Source organism: Xiphophorus maculatus, chromosome 20, assembly GCF_002775205.1.
Source record: "Xiphophorus maculatus strain JP 163 A chromosome 20, X_maculatus-5.0-male, whole genome shotgun sequence".
In the NCBI taxonomy this organism is placed as follows: Eukaryota; Metazoa; Chordata; class Actinopteri; order Cyprinodontiformes; family Poeciliidae; genus Xiphophorus; species Xiphophorus maculatus.
In genome coordinates this window covers 17,619,087-17,639,358 of record NC_036462.1, presented here as the reverse complement: position 1 = coordinate 17,639,358, position 20,272 = coordinate 17,619,087, and the positions used below count along the sequence as shown (strand labels likewise).

The 20,272-nt window shown below is 36.6% G+C and overlaps 1 protein-coding gene across 2 annotated transcripts in view; it reads left to right on the top strand.

Moving 5' to 3' along the window:
- The window catches only part of LOC102227354 (voltage-dependent calcium channel subunit alpha-2/delta-2-like), a 38,962-nt gene extending 20,718 nt beyond the window's left edge, over positions 1–18,244 (top strand). For both annotated transcript variants that reach the window (XM_005807299.2, XM_005807297.2), the window contains 33 exons: positions 905–1,040; positions 1,778–1,909; positions 2,012–2,069; positions 2,168–2,218; positions 2,870–2,969; positions 3,070–3,231; positions 3,339–3,449; positions 3,552–3,630; positions 6,533–6,582; positions 6,739–6,828; positions 6,926–6,991; positions 7,103–7,177; positions 7,258–7,332; positions 7,416–7,487; positions 7,607–7,678; positions 8,740–8,801; positions 8,903–8,979; positions 9,073–9,133; positions 9,207–9,304; positions 9,386–9,476; positions 9,561–9,623; positions 9,717–9,820; positions 9,917–10,015; positions 10,128–10,219; positions 10,531–10,578; positions 11,526–11,597; positions 11,724–11,876; positions 11,950–12,002; positions 12,159–12,214; positions 12,588–12,711; positions 12,825–12,934; positions 13,040–13,122; positions 13,724–18,244. In XM_005807299.2, coding sequence (XP_005807356.1) covers positions 905–1,040; positions 1,778–1,909; positions 2,012–2,069; positions 2,168–2,218; positions 2,870–2,969; positions 3,070–3,231; positions 3,339–3,449; positions 3,552–3,630; positions 6,533–6,582; positions 6,739–6,828; positions 6,926–6,991; positions 7,103–7,177; positions 7,258–7,332; positions 7,416–7,487; positions 7,607–7,678; positions 8,740–8,801; positions 8,903–8,979; positions 9,073–9,133; positions 9,207–9,304; positions 9,386–9,476; positions 9,561–9,623; positions 9,717–9,820; positions 9,917–10,015; positions 10,128–10,219; positions 10,531–10,578; positions 11,526–11,597; positions 11,724–11,876; positions 11,950–12,002; positions 12,159–12,214; positions 12,588–12,711; positions 12,825–12,934; positions 13,040–13,122; positions 13,724–13,837 — 2,889 coding nt within the window. In that variant the 3' untranslated portion in view covers positions 13,838–18,244. The remainder of the gene's footprint in view (positions 1–904; positions 1,041–1,777; positions 1,910–2,011; positions 2,070–2,167; positions 2,219–2,869; positions 2,970–3,069; positions 3,232–3,338; positions 3,450–3,551; positions 3,631–6,532; positions 6,583–6,738; positions 6,829–6,925; positions 6,992–7,102; positions 7,178–7,257; positions 7,333–7,415; positions 7,488–7,606; positions 7,679–8,739; positions 8,802–8,902; positions 8,980–9,072; positions 9,134–9,206; positions 9,305–9,385; positions 9,477–9,560; positions 9,624–9,716; positions 9,821–9,916; positions 10,016–10,127; positions 10,220–10,530; positions 10,579–11,525; positions 11,598–11,723; positions 11,877–11,949; positions 12,003–12,158; positions 12,215–12,587; positions 12,712–12,824; positions 12,935–13,039; positions 13,123–13,723) is intronic.
- The last annotated feature ends 2,028 nt before the right edge of the window (positions 18,245–20,272 follow it).

The window sequence follows — 20,272 nt, the reverse complement described above, 5'->3', positions numbered from 1 at the left end:
TAAAAATGCATCTCACCGGAATGGTCTGCATTTTACTCCTGCAGGTTTACCTGCTCTCCAGTAATTTAGCTGTCAATACATTTGCCTTAGGAAACCATCACATCACTCAGTTGAAATGTCTATCATTTAAAAAAAAAAACCTGTTCAAGCTAATGGAACAATTGGTGGACTGAAGGGAAGTTACTAACATTCAGTCAGACTGCAGCTACAGTCAAACGCTCTCCTTTCCTTTCCTCAGGCACAGAAGAAAAAAGTCACAGCTGAAACAAATTGTCATGCTTAAACACAAATTTCTGTATTGAGTGAGTTATTTATTGAAGTGGAATAGGACAAAGCTGTTGAAAAATGATGCCTTTTCTTATCTGATCTATTTTATGCTCACAATCTACATCCGACGTAACTCTTTGGTCTGCCTGTTGGCTCCCTGCTCGAGTTTCCTCCCTGAACCATGGCATGAAGCGTTCCCTTGGGTTTGGGTTGTTCCTTCCCATATGTCCCAAATTCCAGTTGTTTCATTATCTTTGGCCACAGCATGTTTCCTGCATAGATGATCTATGTAGCAAATGTCCTCGCACCTTTTTTCTGAGCGGCAAAAAAGTGGCCACACATCCATTCTTTACATTGCTGTTAAAATTGCCTTTTTTCAGGAGAAGGATCCATTCTGTTATTAGTGTGAGATATTTCCAGTCATAGATATTATAGATGCAAAATGCATCATTCATTTTTCCTTGTTTTAAAAAATTGGCTTTTAAAGCCAGTGGCGTGCTTTGTTTTTAGGTTGTCTTGATCCAAAACGTTATTATTTAACCTACATTGTATTTTGAACTGTCACAGGAGAAGTTAGAAGTTATCACACTGAAAAGATAAAGTTTATACTTCAGTTTTTACACTCTTGCTTTGACAGTACTCCATGGATGGAGAGGCAGAGGTGGAAAACCCCTCCCAACTCAAGCTGGAGTTTGTGTATGATCCAAACTTCAAAAATAATGTCAACTTCTCACACACCGCAGTTCAGATCCCGACAGACATTTACAAAGGAGGTGAGTGGTGCCCCCATTATGTCACTTTTAGACCAGGATTCTGCAAACTTGCTTCTCATTTAATATTCTTGTGCAGCATATTTACAGTAAACATAATTTTACTTAACAAAGCTGAGATGTCAAGAGATTTAGCAAGTCTTTGTTAGTGAAGATTTATAATTAATTTATTATGTTTTCTTTAAGAGTTGCTTTAATTCAAACTCCACAAGTTAAATCAGAACTGTAATAAGCTTCTCTAAATTGTTGCTTGGTGCCTGGTGACTTGAACAAAAAAGCAGCATCAAATTTTTGATTTCTAGAAAATTTTTTGTAATACTGTACTTATAACTGTTTTATTTGTGGATGTAATTTGTCTCTCTTTTAAAAGTCTGTTTTTCTTTTATAATCACTAGTAATGAAAAATTTTATTTTTTTCTGTCTTCCTTTCTATCCTTCCTTCAGTCTTTTCTTCCCTTTTTCTTCATTTATGAAATATGAAAACCGACACAAACAATACATGGTTCATACATATGGCACACAAATCTAGGAGTATTGTTTTCATATTTAAATTTTATGTTTAATGTTTATTACAAATAAAAAGACAACGAAGACACATCTCATATTTCAAGATGTGCTAAATCGTGTTTTCATGTTTTTGCACATTTTCTTTATGTATTAGAAATATCAACAAAAAGACATATATGATTTACTCGCGTCTGTGGAGTATTTTACGAGCAGCTTTTCTCTTCTGTCCTCAGCTCCAGACATCCTGAATGAGCTGAACTGGACGCAGGCGCTGGAGAGAGTGTTTATGGAGAACAGCAGGGAGGATCCGTCGCTGCTGTGGCAGGCGTTCGGGAGCGCGACAGGAGTCACTCGCTACTATCCAGGTGGGGCTTTAGCAGCTGTCTCTGCTGTTACTGTGAACTAATTCGTTTGAATTCATCAACCACAAAGTTGTATAAAGACACTGAGTTATTTATGCATTGCAGCATCTCCGTGGAAAGCGCCTGACAAAATCGACCTGTACGATGTCCGGAGGAGGCCTTGGTACATTACGCTTCTTAAAAAACTCTGGATATGTTGACGTATTATAAATATAAAGTTAAGGTAGATTTAGATTTTTCCTACGTCTTTCTTTGTCTCAGGTACATCCAGGGGGCTTCATCTCCCAAAGACATGGTCATCCTTGTTGATGTGTAAGTACACAGTCATCTTTTGGAGGGTTTTCTGGGAAATTGAAGAAGTGCATTAGGTAGTGCTTCAGGGGAAGGTAACCTACAGATAATCTAAGTTTTAACATGATCTTATGTTGAAATTTTTAAATTTGGGATTGGAAACCTGTTTTCTGGATTCTCTAGATTAATTTTCCATTCAGGAAATCACTGTATATATGTCATTTCTAAATGTGGTTGCGTTGGACGTTTTTGATCAATGTTCTGTTTAAGCATCATTTATATATTATTGTCAACCATCTAGCTGCAGATTTGAAGGGAGGCAGGTCTCCATTTTCATTATTTAATCCACTTTGTGCAAAACACCTGAACCGCCGACAGCAAAACCGACTCATACATGACGCATTCACAGCTATGCTTCATTTATTAGGTGACTCCTACAATCATTTCTCTAGTCAACCTTTGAAAAACGTTAAAATTTTGCCTTGTAGTAAATTCTAGGGTTTTGCCTCATTATCCAAAATTAACTGTACTAATTCCATGTAATTACAAAGCTACCAAAATCTTATTTACCATATCATTTAACCAAGTTCTGCCTAATTCAACAATACGTTCAAAAGACTGACATCTCTTCTGCCACTGCTCATGTTTATGTTGTCTTCTCTGTTTGATCAGGAGCGGCAGCGTCAGCGGACTTACGCTCAAGCTGATCAAGGCGTCTGTCATGGAAATGCTGGACACTTTATCTGACGACGACTACGTCAACGTGGCCAGAGTTGGTATCTGCATGAATTCCTGCCTCTTGATTAGTCACCAATCATTATTCCTCCTCACCTTTTATACTTTAAAGCAGACTGTCTCCTGCTGTGTTACAGTTCAATGAGAAGGCTGAGGCAGTGGTCCCTTGCTTCAAGCATCTAGTCCAGGCTAACGTGCGAAACAAAAAGATTTTCAAGGAGGCCGTGCAGCAAATGCAAGCTAAAGGCACCACTGACTACAAGTCTGGGTTTCATTTTGCCTTTAACCAGCTTCTTAACGTGAGTTACTCTGTGACTTATTGTACCAGGAAGAAAATGAGCTCCAAACATACTATGTTTTGTCTCTGTATCAACCTGTCATGCATATTTATTACTGTATTTTACAGAAGACAAATGTCCCGCGGGCTAACTGCAATAAAATAATTATGCTGTTTACTGATGGAGGGGAGGATAGGGCTCAGGATGTCTTCCTACAATATAACTGGCCCAACAAAACGGTCAGTGTTATCATGATATATTCCAAGCAATCGTCTGTGCATGAAATTGATGCATTTTATTGCTTGAATCCCATTTATTTTCTCTCTGCCTCCTCCACCAAGGTCCGCGTGTTTACCTTTTCCGTGGGTCAACATAACTACGACGTGACGCCTTTACAGTGGATTGCTTGTACTAATAAAGGTGAGCCGACATTTTTCTTTCACCATGTTTTATAACCATTTACTTTGCAAAACACCACCATAAAGAGTGACTGTTTCAGTGGTTTAGAGACAGCAGCTCCAAAACCAAGTCAGTAGTGTGAAAGCATAATTAACAGCATTTTGTTACATAAGAGACTTTAGCTATACATCATCCTTTATACAACCACTGTTTCCCATAACACCTGAATAATTTTGTTTGCAGACATATTCCTTCTTTTAATATGATTAATAATTTCCCCTTTTGCGTTTGGGGAAAAAATTATAAAGTTTTTTGTAGACATACTTTTTAACTATAAAAAACAAAACACTTAGAAATAATCCTTTTATGTTAAAGGATAAAAGATATTTTATTTCAACATCATGACCTACTGTTTGATCTTTAAAACAGGTTTTAAGCACTTCCTTCTACTGTACACCTTTTTCTTCCAGTCCTTTATGTTAGCTTAGCTACAAAAATAATCACTAAAATAAACAGTATTAGAATATATTTTTATTTATTTGACCAATTTTCAGTAAACTATTAAAGATAACAGTTTAAAGACATACCGGTATTTCAAATTTATGTATTGCTGAACATTTGGTGTAATTGGTAGAATATGCTGCATTTTCCCAGATTTAAAGAAACCGAGAAAAGTTAAAACAGCAAACCTAAAATGTCATGATTGAGTTGAATGGTAAGAAAAAAACCCAACAACAAATAGCTCAGATCTGATATCAGGAATGAAGAAAAGCTCACAAGGATCAGGAAATAAACAAAGAGACCTAAGGGCTATACTGTACAGTATACATATTTTGTGAATGTGGAAACTCTGATCCACAAAATAAAAAAGATGCTTATGTTTTTTATTTCTCTTTTTTTATGCTAAGAGTAATCCCTATTACTCCTAGTATTATGCTTGGAGTACCAACTCTGCCACCAGAGTTCCTGCTGTGTCTTCCTTCAGTCAGTTATTCTTATGTGGACTGATGATTTTAACCGTGAGAGTTTCAAAAAAACTCATTAGGAAAGGCCTTATATGAAATGTGGCAGTGAAGATGCAATTCTTCACAGCCAGGAAAAAAATGTAGCCCGTCTTAAATTATTCAGAATGGGACCTACAAACCCAGTTTGACTTAAATTCACTAAATTCACATCTAAAAACTTTAGATGCACTTAAATAGGATATTTTATGGTTAAAACAATACCATCTAACAAAATCAATATGAATAATTAACCAAGTCTTGGGAAATTGAAACAGCAGAATAAAACATTATAAACCTAAATGCTATCCTGGGAGAACTCAAACTTCTTGGAGGAGATTTTATAGTTCTAGTTATAAACGTTCAGTTTTACTAATTTACATAAACCTTTTGTTTTACTTGTTCATTTTTAATTTTTGTGTGTAGGTGCATTGCTTTTCTGGACATCATACTGAATATAAACTGACTGTGAGATATTTGCATATTAGCTGAAACATAAAAACATTTTGATAGTTTGCAGAATGACATTCTACACAAATGTACGTGTTGAATATAAGAAAAAATAAGCAATGTCAGCTTCATGTCGGTGCCTCAGTCCTGGTTTTGGAACTGATATCTTATAAAACTGAGCTGATCTCAATATTCTTTACCTCAATCTTCTTTACTCTAGTTTGTTACATTATGAAAGAACTAACTAGACTGGATCTACAGGAGGTTCTGCTGTAACTGGTTCCTATTTAGATTTTTTGTAAAAAATTTACCTTATGTGGAAAATCATAATTTTTCTAGATGGATTTTGCACATCATTATTTGCTCAACAAGTAATGATGATGTGCACATCAATATGCACATCGTTATGATGTGCAAAATCATCATTGTGATGACAAATACAGAAAATGTCTGTATTTTTTTGCAGAAAAATTGACTAAAAAGGCTGTGGTGTCATAACCAATTAAGCAAGTATCATTTATAAGTACACCATCTTTCACAAGTATTCATACATCTTTACGTTGTTCACATTTTGCCACAAACGTGAATGTATTTAAATAATGCAAATTATCAACACACAAAGTTATTCATATTTGTAAAGTGGAAAGTTTTTCTTTTAAAATATTTATTAATTGACAATGCATCAAAATACAGTTGCCTTTTTTTGTATAATGTGTAAGAAGTAATTTGTTTGTATTTAAGTTTTTGTAATAAAAAAAATAATTAAAAAGGGTGTAGAGGAGCTGTGGAAGTTTACAGCTTAGGTGAGACGACTCTCAGTTGTGATGGCGAAGCTGCAAAAAGTAGCAAAACTATGAGGGTTTATCTTTGAATTGGAAAGCAAGACCCAAAACTTACAGCCAGAGCTACAAATTAATGGTTTATATAGAAACATACAGATGTATTGGAATGACCCAATAAAAGTCCAGAGGAAAGTTTAATTGAGTCTGACCTCTTTTGTGAAGGAAAATGCAAAAAAGAAATGTCAGTTTCTACATGTACAAATCATGTTTATAACTTCAGGGTACAGATATAAAATCTGTGGTTGATTTAGGAGCTATTTCCAAGAATCTTAAATGTAGATAAAAGGAAAAATAAGATCTGAATCAAATTTAATTTGATTGAACTGGATTGGATTGGACTGGATTAGCACCAGTTCAGAGTTTTAATCACATAATCTTTGCTCTTTGGGAGCTTTTATGGTTATGATTTCTTGCCTAATCTGAATAAATACACTGACATTTATTGCTGTGTAATATTCCTCTCTAAGCTCCCTGTCTGTGCGATTTAGGTGTTTGAGTCACAGTTTTAAGTAACATCTACTCAAATCTGGAATATTCATAAACCCCACAATGTGTTTCCTCTGATCTCACTCATGCGGTCTCTTTTCTTTCTCTCTGTCTGTCTGTTTTCCCCCCTCTGTGGCCTGCCAGGTTACTATTTTGAGATCCGTTCCATCTGTGCCATACGGATTAATACCCAGGTGGGTTTGCTTGGTTCCTCTGATGCAGCTGATCCCTCAATCACTGTTTTACTTCAAGCACCCATCCTCGTTTTGCAGCGTTCCCAGTCTGCGGCTTGATGTTGTATTTTTGTTTTGGGGCTGGCTGTGGCATCGGCTATGTCTGTGTTTCATCAGGAGTACCTGGACGTGCTGGGGCGCCCTATGGTTCTGGCAGGCGGCGTGGCCAAACAGGTTCAGTGGACCAATGTGTATCAGGACGCTCTGGTGAGTTTCTGAGTCTGCTGTTCTCCAGCAAATAAATCTTGGAGAAAAAGTGAATTGCTTGAATATACATAAGTGGTTCTAAACCTCTTCTTTGAAGGGTCTCGGCCTGGTAGTGACGGGGACTCTGCCTGTGTTCAATCTCACTATGAATGGAAACTCACAGGTAGCAAAACTTTTATTTTCCCCACAGTTTAGTTTGATTGTCAGAAGCTTAAAAGTTCAGATATTTCAGATTTAACATTTTTATGTGTTTTCTTTTTTATGATTTTTTCAGAATCAGTTAATATTAGGCGTCATGGGAGTGGATGTACATTTAGATGAGATAAAGCGACTCACACCACGCTACAACGTATGTACATCTTAGTTTTCGTTTTTAACTTGCTACACAGAGCAACAGAGGAGTTTAACTCTGTTTTTTCTCTGGTACAGCTTGGAGCCAACGGATACATATTTGCCATCGATCCAAATGGATATCTGCTCCTCCATCCTAATCTCCAGCCGAAGGTGACCTATATCTGAACACTGAGAGGTCGCTATGTTTCGGGTTTTGGGAAAGACTTATGTGATTTCTGTTTGACTCGTCCCAGCCTGTGAACCTCCCCGAACCCGTGACCTTGGACTTCCTGGATGCAGAAGTAGAGGACAGTAATAAGGAGGAGGCGAGTAGTACATAAATGCAAAATATTATTAGTTAGTTGGTCTCTCACCAGTCCTCTGTTTGTACTGGTAACTAAAGGACAGCGCAAACAAAAAAAAATGTTACTTTTCTTTTACTCAGATTCGACGACAGATGATTGATGGAAAACCAGGGGAAATGCAGATAAAAACTCTCATTAATTCTGTTGATGATGTAAGTAAAATGAAAGAATATTTATATTTCCAGACTTCTTTGTTGCCTCAGTGCTGAAATATATTCCTCCAGCTAGTTTTATTCTACTTCTGTTTTATATAAAAACTCCCACTCTAATGCCATCCTTCTGTCCATCCCTCTGTTCTCCATGCAACTATCCATTGATGAAAAAATTATACAAATCGACAACACAGAAAATGTGACTTTTGACAAGTATGAAAAATGTGTAGACACTCTGTGTTTACCTTTTTCTATAACTACATTTATCAGTTATCTACGGATTTCTTTTGACTGTGTGCAAATTTTCTGTTGGTTTTAAGTAATAAATTGGTAACATATAAAAAGAATTTATTTAATAATCTAGTTTTTTATGGTTTTAAAGATTTCATTATAGTATGGCCACCACTTGGTGTCACTGTGCACCATATTACATACAGTGCTCTGCAGTAGTCTTATGAAACAATGTAAAAGAGCCCACTTCGATGTCTTACACGTTAAGAAATGACATCCCTAAGAATGTATATTTAATATAGTCTCTCAAATCAGATCAACTTTTACCCAAACTGAATGTCGGAGAAGTGGTTGGATACAGAGTAAACTTTGCACACATAACCAGTAAGAGGTTTATGCTGTCAAGTCTGCAGAATAGAATACAAAGTAGTTTTGCTGTGAAATAAGTATATGATGAGGTTTATATAGGTGAGACATGTGAACATCTGGAAACAGACAAAGAAATCTGAAAATGCAGCTCTCATTTTACCTCATATTTTTTTTACAATTTCAGCATTATTGGAGGATTTAGTACCTATTAATCGTTAAACACCAAAACTAAGAAATAATGCTAGGGATACACTGCAGCTTGAATAATAGTGAATGGGAGATGAAGTTAAATTTGTCGTAATTTGTCATTAATCTGTGGCAGGGGTAAATTAGGAAGGAAGAATTTTACCTTATCAAGTTTCACATGGAAAAAATCATGAAATGATAGAGATTCTGAAAATATTTTTCAAAACTTTTGCAACCATGACATCTGTACATTGACAAACACATCTGTATGGCAGCAATACATCGATGAGGCATACAGACGTTACACCTGGACTCCAATCAATGACACTGATTACAGGTAAACTCAAAAAAAGAAACAAAAAATTACATTATGTAGCTTTTCCTCTCCTGCTGTATCTCCTCAATAATTTGTCTGTGTTGGTCTGCTGCCACCTGCAGTCTTGGTCTGGTATTACCTCCCTACAGTGAGAACTTCATCCAGGCAGACCTGAGCGATGTGATGGTGCAGCTCCAGTGTGAGTACAGGAAGGAGTTTGTCTGTGTGACATAGCATCATGATAACCAGCAGAAGTGAGAGCTCAAAGAAGCGACTCTGTCTTGTGCTTTAGATATGCAGTCATTGTTGCCGAGCTCCTTTGAGTCCTCGGGGCATGTTTTTCTGGCTCCCAGGTGACCATCCTTACTTTCTTTGATTCTATTTTTAAAGACAGAATTAGTTTCATTTATTCTTTTGTATTTGCAGAGAATACTGCAAGAACCTGCAGCTTTCTGATAACAACACACAGTTCCTGCAGAACTTTCTCTCTCTCATGCTGGATATCTCCCCAGAATCCGATGAATGTGAGTTCACTCACACAGAGTTCATACTTTAGAGTTCAGGATACACACAGATGGACAATCTGGCTCTTTTTCATTTTACAGGTGACCAAGGTCTCATCCACAACCTTATCCTGGATTCCAGGATTATTGGTCAGCTTGCATCTCGTGTTTGGAAGAAACAGGATCTGAATGCGTGAGTCAGCTACACAGTGAACAAAAAAGCAGACCCTACTCACAGTCACCATACAGACTAATGCTGACTGAATAATAATTACAGATACGGTTTCCTTGCTGTTTTTGGATCCACTCATGGAGGAATAACGCGAGTTTTTCCCAACATGTGCGTAAAATCAGCAACAGAGGCAGAAATGTTTTAAATGAACACAGACTGTTTTGCTTTAGATGCTGTGTTGTGTGTGTTTCTGGTCCTTAGAGCTGCTGAGTTGTGGGACGAGGATCCAGAACCGTTTAATTCGGATTACTACAGAAGAAGCCTGGACAACAAAGGCTACATGTTCAGACCTTCTCTGAGACCCTGTGAGTAACACAGCAAAATGCAGAATATAAATCATATAAAATCATAACAGCTAAAGTGCAAATACAGTAATTCTCTCATGTGTTTGTCCTGAGCAGCAGATGATGACCCTTATGGGGCTGAAAACGGCACCACAGGAATCCTGGTTAGTTCAGCTGTCGAGGTCGATTTAGGAGGAAAACTGCTCAAGCCTTCAGGTGAGAAACCACTTCAGTCTGATATTCAGGAAACCACTTTACCTTTTAATTTAAACACTCACATATTTTTGCTTCCCCTGGTGTTTACTTGGTTTGTTCTCCTGTCACACAGTGATTGGAGTGAAGCTGGACCTGGAGGCGTGGGTGGACAAGTTTAAAATCCTGGCCAGCAACGTGTCAGATAACCGACAGGGGTCACACAAGGTACACCACAGGCTTTCAGTCCTTAATCACAGTGTTAGAACAATCCAACTTTCAGCCTGGTTATTGTATTTTATTTACAACATTTTATTTTCTTCTCTTTTCACTTCACCTTAATTTTTTGGTGTATTCTTACTGGTGTGTGCTGTTTTAAATCTCTATGTAGTTCCTTTATAAGTCCTTGTTTTGTTGTTGTCTATTTCTGTTTTTTGAGTAAAAATTTTTTTTTAAACAGAGTTTTTAATTAATGTATGAAATATGCTCTGTACCTATGAATGTCCATAACTCTTTTGATTTTGTTTTTTCCTGAATAGTGTGGACCATCCAGAAGCTGTGAGATGGACTGTGAAGTAAACACAGATGTAAGAACTTTTCCTCTTTTCAGTTATGACACCAGAGCTCATTGAGTAAATGGTAAATATTAATCTACTGCTGATCAAAGCAGAGTAGTTGGCTTTTATTTAGATCGTAGCACATTCGACAGTTCTGACTGTGTTTAATTCAGTTTACAAAAGGATGGAGAAACAAGTAGTGGCATAGATTGAATTTTAAATCCTAGTCAGTGATTTGAATAGTGTTTTTTTCCCACATTTATACCTAAACCAAGACTGTTCTTTTTTTCTGTTCTTTTTTTAACACCTAATTGGGTTTGCTTTAATTTTTTATTTAAAGACATCAAAAAAAATTGCATAGCAAACTTTTACCTTATAATTCTGTCACCAATTTGGTGATTCATAGATAAGTATGTACACAACACCCTCCAAGTTTATCAGCAATCCTGGAAAGATTAGTAACAAAAAATCTAAGGAGAATATTTGACCATCAGTTTGTCACCTTATGAAACAACACAACTATAGTGCACCAGAATACTGATATTCTGCAAAGAAAAGTGGGTTTACAAAGTAATTACTTTTACTTTTAGGACCAGGTTAGATTGGATAGTTTCTTTACCGTAATATATTTCATTATCATTTAAAACTGCCTTTGGTATTTACTTTGGTATTATTATCTTTGTCTATAGTTGAAATCTTTGAAACATTTAAGTGTGACAAAAAAAGACAAGCTGACAAATACTTTTTCACAGTGCAGGAGTCGCCAAAGCTCATTGTGGTCTATATCAGACAGCAAGTGAAAAAAAGTGCAAAACAGTTAGGACATTCAGTTGAAGAACTTTTTAAGTGTCTTCAATGGAGGTAGAGAAGACAGAGTCTGTAGTGTCTGATGCTGTTACAGCAAAAAATGAAGAAACGAAAACGTCTGAGCACAGGTCAGCTAACTGGTGCTACTGTTTTTTTGTTTTTTTTTGCAGGACTTGCAGTGCTATCTCATCGATGATGGCGGCTTCCTCGTCATGTCCAATCAGAGAGATCACTGGAAACAGGTGGCTATTTGTTTCTGCAACGATGGAATAAATCTGACATTATGTTTAATCGTTTTCTGCTGCTTAAAATGACACAAAAACCTTAAATACAAAATAATTGAATCATGTTTTCACATTTGTCCTCAGATTGGCCTCTTCTTCGGTGATGTGGACCCGTTCCTGATGTATGCGCTCTACAACAACTCCATCTTCGCTCGTCGACAGTCCTTCCAGTACCAGTCTGCGTGCGAAATGGTCAGCAGAAGCCACACTGGAGCAGCGCCGAGAGGCATCTATGTGGTGAGTCATGCAGGCAGGGTTTAAATGATGGAAGGCAGCTGCACTGTTGTCTTACTGTTCACTGTTTCTGCAGCCTTCCATAGGCGATGTCTTGAGCTTGGCGTGGTGGACGTCCACACTGGCATGGTGAGAGGTTTGCATATTGACTGACACTGGAAGTAGCCTGTAAATCAGTCCAGATGTGCACATGAACCTGTTTCATTGTTGATTTACAGTCATACATTTACCATTTTGCTGATGTTTATAGAATGAGCATAATTTTTTTATGTGTTTCTGTTCTAGGTCTGTGATTCAGCAGCTTCTCTATGGACTTGTTTACAGCAGCTGGCTCCACCAAGGTGACTCAGTCTGAATGAAATTCATCAACATAAAGATTTTACAAATGTAGTCTCAGTTTTTACTGGATTTCATTCATGATGTAGCCAATGCCTTAACCACACCTTGGTCTATGTATTTCCAGAAGCAGGATTGTTAAGATAAAGCAGATCTTTTTTTACTCGAACTGACCGTTGAAAGTGCTTCACAGTAGAACCACATTTAACCTTTTAACACAAAAAAACAAGCTGAAGTTGAACTCAACATGTTGACTTCAAGACTAGTACTCTCCACATTGAGCCACAGAGTCTTGAAAATAGTGTTCAGACCCATTCAGTGTTCAATGTTTAACGATTTAAATGCAAGAACAGAGCGTCTGTTGATTTTGTCTTTTAGATGACATCTTTATTGATGCCTTTGAGACAAAACAAAGCAGTTGTGTGACCATCCAAAGCCAGTTCTACTTCACAAACACCACCAACTCCTACAACGTCCTGCAGGACTGTGGAAACTGCTCGCGGTCAGCGCTTTCTCCAGCATCATCAAAATATGTTTGAGTGCACTTTCTATCTGTGCTCTTAGGCCAATTCTGTCGATACGGGTGGGCTAACTATCCATCAATGTCTCCCACAGGCTGTTCCACTCAAAGCGGATTGAAAACACCAATTTGCTCTTTGTGGTGGCTGAAACATTGCCCTGCAGCTCCTGTGAGATTGAGAAACTGTCCCAGATCAAGAGGGAGTGTATCCTTTCTGCCCTCTCACACTTTCTGTGCCGTTTTCATCTCATCTGAAAGTGGAAATTTCAAATGTGTTTCCAGTTGGCTTTCTTTAACTCGGTGCAAAAAGTTCAGGAGGAAAATCCATGTGAACTGCTGAGTAATGCGCGATATCGTAGAGGTCCAACTCCCTGCTTTGACTACAGTGCCTTAGTAAGTAGGAAGTGTTATATTTGTGCTTTAAGTTCTCACCTTAACATTAAGCAGAACATTTTTTATTATTTTGGTCTGAGAAGAATTGTTTCCTGTATGTGTAACAAATTAGTCTTTTACATTATTAAAGAAACTTTAATCACAATAATGGCACTTGGATTAAGAGGCCTAAAGTTCTTTTAACCTTTTTTTAATGATTTTTTAACAGTTGATATAGCTTAAAAGTTTGCTAAATGTTTGCATGTTAATAAACTGAATAGTAGCAAACATAACACTGAATCGGCTGCATCAGGACAGAAGAAACAAGATATTCTGCTGTTCATTCTCTCCATAATTCTCCATGTGCATATGTGCATAACAGCATATGGCTAAAAAAAAAAAAGCTCCTCTCAGCATATGTGAGTTAACTCAAACCCAAAATGGAAATGTATGCTACCTAGTTTTAAAGTACTCATCCTTTTTTTTAACTGCATATGCATCAAAAACAGGATTTGCAAGCTTGCAAACATCAGCAAAATTTTACTGTTTGTTTATTCTGTTTGTAAGATGAAAACACATTCAGAAGGATTTTCTTTTGATGTTTTTCTCTTTCTTTACTCAGGAAAACACGTCAGAGTGTGGTCGAGGTTCTTCATTTCAGGCCTCTATAGGAACCCTTCTCTTCTTTCAGCTCATTCTGCCTCTGTTTCATCTCTCATACATCCAAACACTCTGACATGTTCCCTCTCCTCGGATTTAGGCTCGGATCTACGGAAGGTCAGATCAAACTGTGATGAATTTATGTATTTCTTTTTTCTTTTTGCTGACTACTCACAGTGTGTTGTGCTTTGATTGGAAAGCCCTGTAACTGCCCCTGATGTTTTTTTCCTGCCTTATTGCTTATTCATTTCTTGGCTTTTTGAGGGCTCAAATGCAAAATCCTGGAGGGAAATGCATCAAATGCATGCAGCTTAACCTCGTTGAGAACATTAGCTTTTATTTCTGATTTCCACATTTAAATAAAACAATAAAAAAAAAGGTCACAGAGGCAGTCAAGGTTTACCTTAAAGAGGAGTGAGTAACAATGAATTATAAACCTGCTTGTTTTAATATGCTTACAATTAACTGAGATCACAAAAGGTGTCAGAAGCACATTATGGAAATGTACCATTACAGGGGAAGTTTCTGTATTCCAACATTGTACTGTATTTTAAAAGCGTTGCAGCATTTGTCTTACGGTTGTTTGTACAGAAACTGATCTGAGGCATTTATCATCCCTGAAGCCTGTAAGTGTAAATATAATAGTCAGGTGCTGAGTGAGCTTCAGACAAAAAGATGTTGTTTTCTGACACGTTGCTTGTGCTTTACAGAAAGGACTCCTTTGGCATTTAGTCAGTTTCAATACCCAATCAGCTCTATTACTGATCACATGCATGGAAAACGGTGTGTAAAGCTTTGAAATTTATTTGAGCAAAGAAAATCTGATTTAGAAACTTGATTTCATGTTGTGGAAGTTTGCTGAACTTTTACTGGTGAAAAAGTATTAAACATAAAAGTCTGCAAGCAGATTTTCTGCAAGCAGAGAAAAAAAACAAAAGAGAAAAACTAAACAGATACAATAATGTTCATTGTATCTTGAATGATTATTTTAAATAATTTCAGTATGAACAGGACCAAAAATGCATTACATTCATCCATCCAGCCACAGTTTAACCATTTGATTTTTGCAGGGTTGCAGGGGCCGGTGGCTATTTCTGGTGGCCAGTGCACAAGACAGTACTCTAAAATCACACCAAAGATCAAGTTAGTTTGGCAAATTAACCAAACATTCATCATCTTTAACTGTGGGAGTAAGACAGTATAACTGCATGCATGGATGCAGAAGGAGACATGCAAACTTGAAACAGATTCCAGGATTTAAACCCAAGGTCATCCTGCTGTGAAACAACAGCACTAACAACTGCTTCACTGTGTGGCTGCTGATTGAATCTAGCTAAAGAATAAAATGGTAACATGCCCTTAATGTAGGCTGGAACTCCTGGAAATTACTATGCCCATTAAAATAAGTGTTAAGGAAAGGATTATCCAATCAAAAAAGAGAGAAAATCAGCTGCTACTATAAACATATCTCTAAAGTTTTAGGAAGTCTACGTGAATTTAAAGCTAATGAAGATGCACCCCACTTTTCTACTTAATTGTTATGCTAAGCTGTTACTACCACGGTTTTCACATCCATGGGTTTGAAACTAACTACACACCATATTTCCTTTGTGCCTGTTTCTGTTTGCATGTTCAGTCCTTGTCAGTGTTGTCTCACTTCAGCACAGGAAGCTCAGTTATTGCAGCTGCAGCTGTTTTTACATGATGGTAGATCTGAGCCTTAACCTCACATTCACTGCAGTGTCTTTGACTCCAACTCTGAGGTTTGTTAAGACAGTTTGAGAAATGTTTTCTGGGTCAAACATGACAGGATCCTCAACGACTTCCCTCTAGTCTCCAGGGCACGTTTTTGTCTTGTAAGTCTTTAAATTGAGCCAGATTTGACCACCCAAAGTTATTGATCCCAAAGTTTGACAGTTGTAACATGGGAAAAGCCGATATAATGAAAAAAATGACATATGTTTCATGATACATATCAGTAAAAAATATCTTTGCATTTTGTTTTGTCATAAGGTTAACAATAGGATTTATGGGAAAGCTTTACAGCTGCTCAGTGGGTTTTTAATGAGCTCTCAGTTAGATGTTGTCCAAGGAAGTAGATTCAAACAATGAGTTATTGGTTTAATAAACTATCAATGCATCAGCATAAATTACAACATTGATAGACATAATGGTATTATTCCTACTCTCTGCATTCATACAATGTTAGAAATGAATAATTCTCAATGTGTTTCACTTATAAAATTAATGATAGTGTGTGACTAACATGTTTTATGCATTTGAGACACCTTTATGTAACTTGCATTGCCAAAATGTTGTCAATTTTGAATTTATGCACTTGTGTATGCTTCTGTATGGAGAATGTAGCTTATGGACAGCTTTGGTGTTGTTGATATGATGTGCTTGTTGAAACCACATCTTGATTTTATTTGGCATGATTCACTGTGGCAGAACGTTTGTGTTTTATTATGTGTACCCTAAGAGAGACTTCAGTCAGGAGTCCGATTTTATTCTGAACTGAGTTTATACAAATACAAGCTTTTTGGTTTGTGCTTGGTCACATTTAATGAAATGTGACCATTTCATTAAATGGTCCTCAAACCACCTCAGAACAAGGGTATACTACAATACTTTGACACAGCTTCACATCTCACACAAACCCTATAATGCAACATCAGCCAATAAACCCAGCATAATTGGGTAGTACTTAGGCAAAGGTTAGTAAATATGTGGGTTGGATTTTCTGTGATTAAACAAAAACATTATTTTAATAGTTACATCAAGTGCATGTCAACCTGCACTCTAGTTATTACACTACAAAGTTATAACATTTTAGATACAAACTCTTTTTTTTGCTGATGAATCTAAAAAACATTCCCCAATGTGAAGAGGAAATATCACATATCAGAGATTAGAGTACACATGGTGAAATCCAGAATGAATCTCCTGCAGTGATTCATGCTCTCTTGTCTTTTAAAGTTGTTGTTTTTTTTCTGGCTGCTGACTTACCTGGGGTGTATTTTAAAAGACTTTTCAAAAAAGTACTTGTAAACCAATGTTTTTCGTTGTCAGCCTGGTGTTCAACCCTGCAGTGCCTTGCTGCACTCGTCATTTTGGATTACAGCATTGAATCTCAGCTGTGGACATTCAGCGTGAAAGACACCCTGAAGAATTGAAGCAGTCCAGCTTTAAAAGGTCCTAGGAATATTAAAAGATGCTCATCGTGGACATTGACATTTTTAAAAGGAGCACAGTTGTGAAAAAGCACAGCAAGCGGACGCTCTGCAGAAAACCCCTGAAATTCTCTGATGGACAGAACCTTGCTGCCGTCCTGCTTTGTCTCATTGATTTCTACACTGTGGTTCCGTCTTAAATTAAAGAATAGACTCTAGATTTCTACTTAATCCCATCAACACACACTCAGTTTGTATGTTAAACACCTACTGGAAAGATTTGCATATCAGTTAGGAGTGACTGAATTAAATGAACAAATATCTACTTAAACAAAACAGACTGTTTTGCATCTCTTCTGGATCATAGCATGACGGCAACTTGGAGAACAAAGATCTTCTGTGGGTCTGCTGTAACGTAAGGGAAACTGAGTTTGAGGAACTTTGCAGCCTACAGCACAATGTTGACTGAGGCATTGATTTACTTTAAATGATCTGTATTTACTTGCATGATATTTTGGACACTTTACAGATATGTGTACATAGGTACTGATGAGTATTTTACATTCATGTCTGCATCCAGCTCTGCAGGTCTGTGGCTGCACCCTTTTTAGATAAACTGCACGTGAAGAGGAGGCTGCAGATGAAACTGAAAGTTTGACTTCAGTGAAGCCTACAGGGATTGACGGCATATCGGGGATTTGGGTCTTTGAAAGCACAGAGAAGTTTAAATTTATGAGCAACAAACTGCCCAATGAAAATCTCTTTTATGTAGAAAAAAAATATATTAAAATTCCGTTTGAAACACTGAATGTTAATTATGCATATATAAGTTGTATATGAAAATAAGACAAAGGCACACTTTCAGACATCCACCTACTTGCTTTGTTAATGAGAAATAAGATGTCAGTATTGTTTTTTTTTTATTTATGCAATATTTTATGTTTATTTATTTTGAACTTTTTAATAACAGATAGAAACTGAATGTATTTGAAGTTTGTGAGGGCACAGGGAGTCTAAATTGATATATAGTAAGTTACCCTGTGTGTTTACGTCCTCAGAGGTTTTGGAAAACAAACACGATTGTTTTTGCTGTGACTTTGCTTTTCATTTTGCTGATGTCGTTGTTTACTCTGGAACATGTCCTCTCTTTGTGCCAGTCTCCAATACCACCTCATTTTGTACAGACAGTGTGACACAGTCAGCAGAATATAAAGGATGAATTTGTAAAGATTTTGTCAGTCTCATTAAGGAATAGAAATTTAAATGTTTATATCTTTGGTGATTAAATGCTGTTGATATTTTTCACTTCAGCCCCGAATGATTATTTATTAGACCTTCATTTTACTGTTATATTACAGTATATGCTACATTATTCCAAAATTGATCAATTAATGTTAAGCACTTTATAATTTACCCAGCTAGAAGTTAACTGAATACATAATCTATTTGTCACTTTTTCAGCTTGCACTCATAGTGACCTTTAAAGTCATAATAATTTCAAGCTATTTAAGATGAGTTTGTACCGTTTTAAAATATAACATAGTTTTATATATATACATATGTTTCCACAATTATTTGGTGAAAATTTCCTTATCAAGGAACTGCACCTCGACCACTCCCTTTTTGTATTTATTAATAAGATCAGACATTGCTCTTGCCGGATATTTGACCACTTTCTTAAGCTGGTTGTTTCCTGCCACAGACTTGGTTTTAAGGAAAGTTAACAATTTTTCAGTGTAGCTGAAAGGTCAGGATTTTTCAACAACATGTTAGCTTGCTTTCACCATTTCTAAACCAGTTTTAATTTCTGCTTGGAAACATTGTCCTGAGGAAACATTTAGTATTTGAAACATTTCCTCTTCCTTTAATATTCTTTTCGCTTTGTCCAATGCACCAGTACGACAAAACATCCCCACAGCATGATGCTGCCACCACCATGCCTGACAATTAGCTTGCACTTTCAGGCTTGAAACCCTAATCTTAACTCCTACAAACCTCCTCCTTTTAATTTTGGCCAAAAAGGTCAGTCTGTCACATCTGACAAGAGACAGATGTGAGCACATTTCTGTTCAATTTCAATGTGCTGAATTTCAAGTAAGGACTTACTGGGGTTGGCTGTCTCCCAGACAATGGCAATGCTGGATGCTAACCACTTAAAATGAATTCAGAACTGGTCAAGAAAAGAGATATTTAAGATTCACTGTGGTTTATTTTATAAACATTAGAAAGTCTATCAGTCATTTGTTTTACAATCCACCTAAGAAAAATAGTTCAAATGCATCATTGCAAGTCAAAATAAAGTAGATATACTGTACATTCATACCCATAATAACTGAATGTAAACTTCTGATTGGTTAATTATTTTTACTTCAGTAACAAGCACCAATAGAAGAGTCAGATATTAAAAAACAAACAAACAAACACAATCTCATATTAAGTCATCAGATCCTCCCTAGATGCTGTATTTTTCAACAATTTAATGCCTTTTTAGTTAGTAACTATCACCATCAACATGATAAAATTAGCTGATAAAAAAAAGTCCAAAAGAACTTCATGTGAAAACCTGTTCAACACTTGCATTTCTTGCTCGCTAATCCTGGGCTGTAGATGTCACTTGAGCCTCACAACTCCTCCACAGAATCATTCCTTCCCAGCTTAACATTGTACACATTTGTCTCCTGGCCCTAGAGAAGCCTTCCAGATAAAAATAGGGACTCAACAATACAATCATTCAACAGGCATAACTGTGAGCCGTCCTCTGGGTTCTTATGATCTCTTTGTAATGAAAAAAGACATAGCTAATTTCAGTCCTCTGGGAAGTCTCTCCAAGACAAATTTTGAATTTAAAATATCTTAGCAGAGAGCACGTGATGCTAAAAATAGAGAAAATTAAGAAGTACTGCAAAAAATAAAACAGAAAGGGATAAAACTATTTAATATGTCTTATGTAACATTGAATAAAGATGATTTTTCAAAACCAGCAGGAAAATAGGAAAGAAATAGACAGTTTTACAGAATAAAGTAAGACATGTTCCATTGAACAACAATACAACCCTGAATGTAGACAATGGTTTGTATAAATTATTTGAACTAGAATCAAAACCATCCAGTCATCATTTTTGTAAGCCTCTTTGCTCAAAGTGCAATTAGCTTCCTTTACTTTCTCATTTCTGCCGACCTAACTTGTGCACATTAGGTCTGTCACGGTACAGGCGCAACAAAAGAAAAACATTATAAAACAAATTATTCTGCCTATGCATAGTAAAAAGAACATATACCCTGGTTAAAGTGTAGGGTTATGTGAATTGTTTTTGGTTTATGCTATATTTTTCAAATAC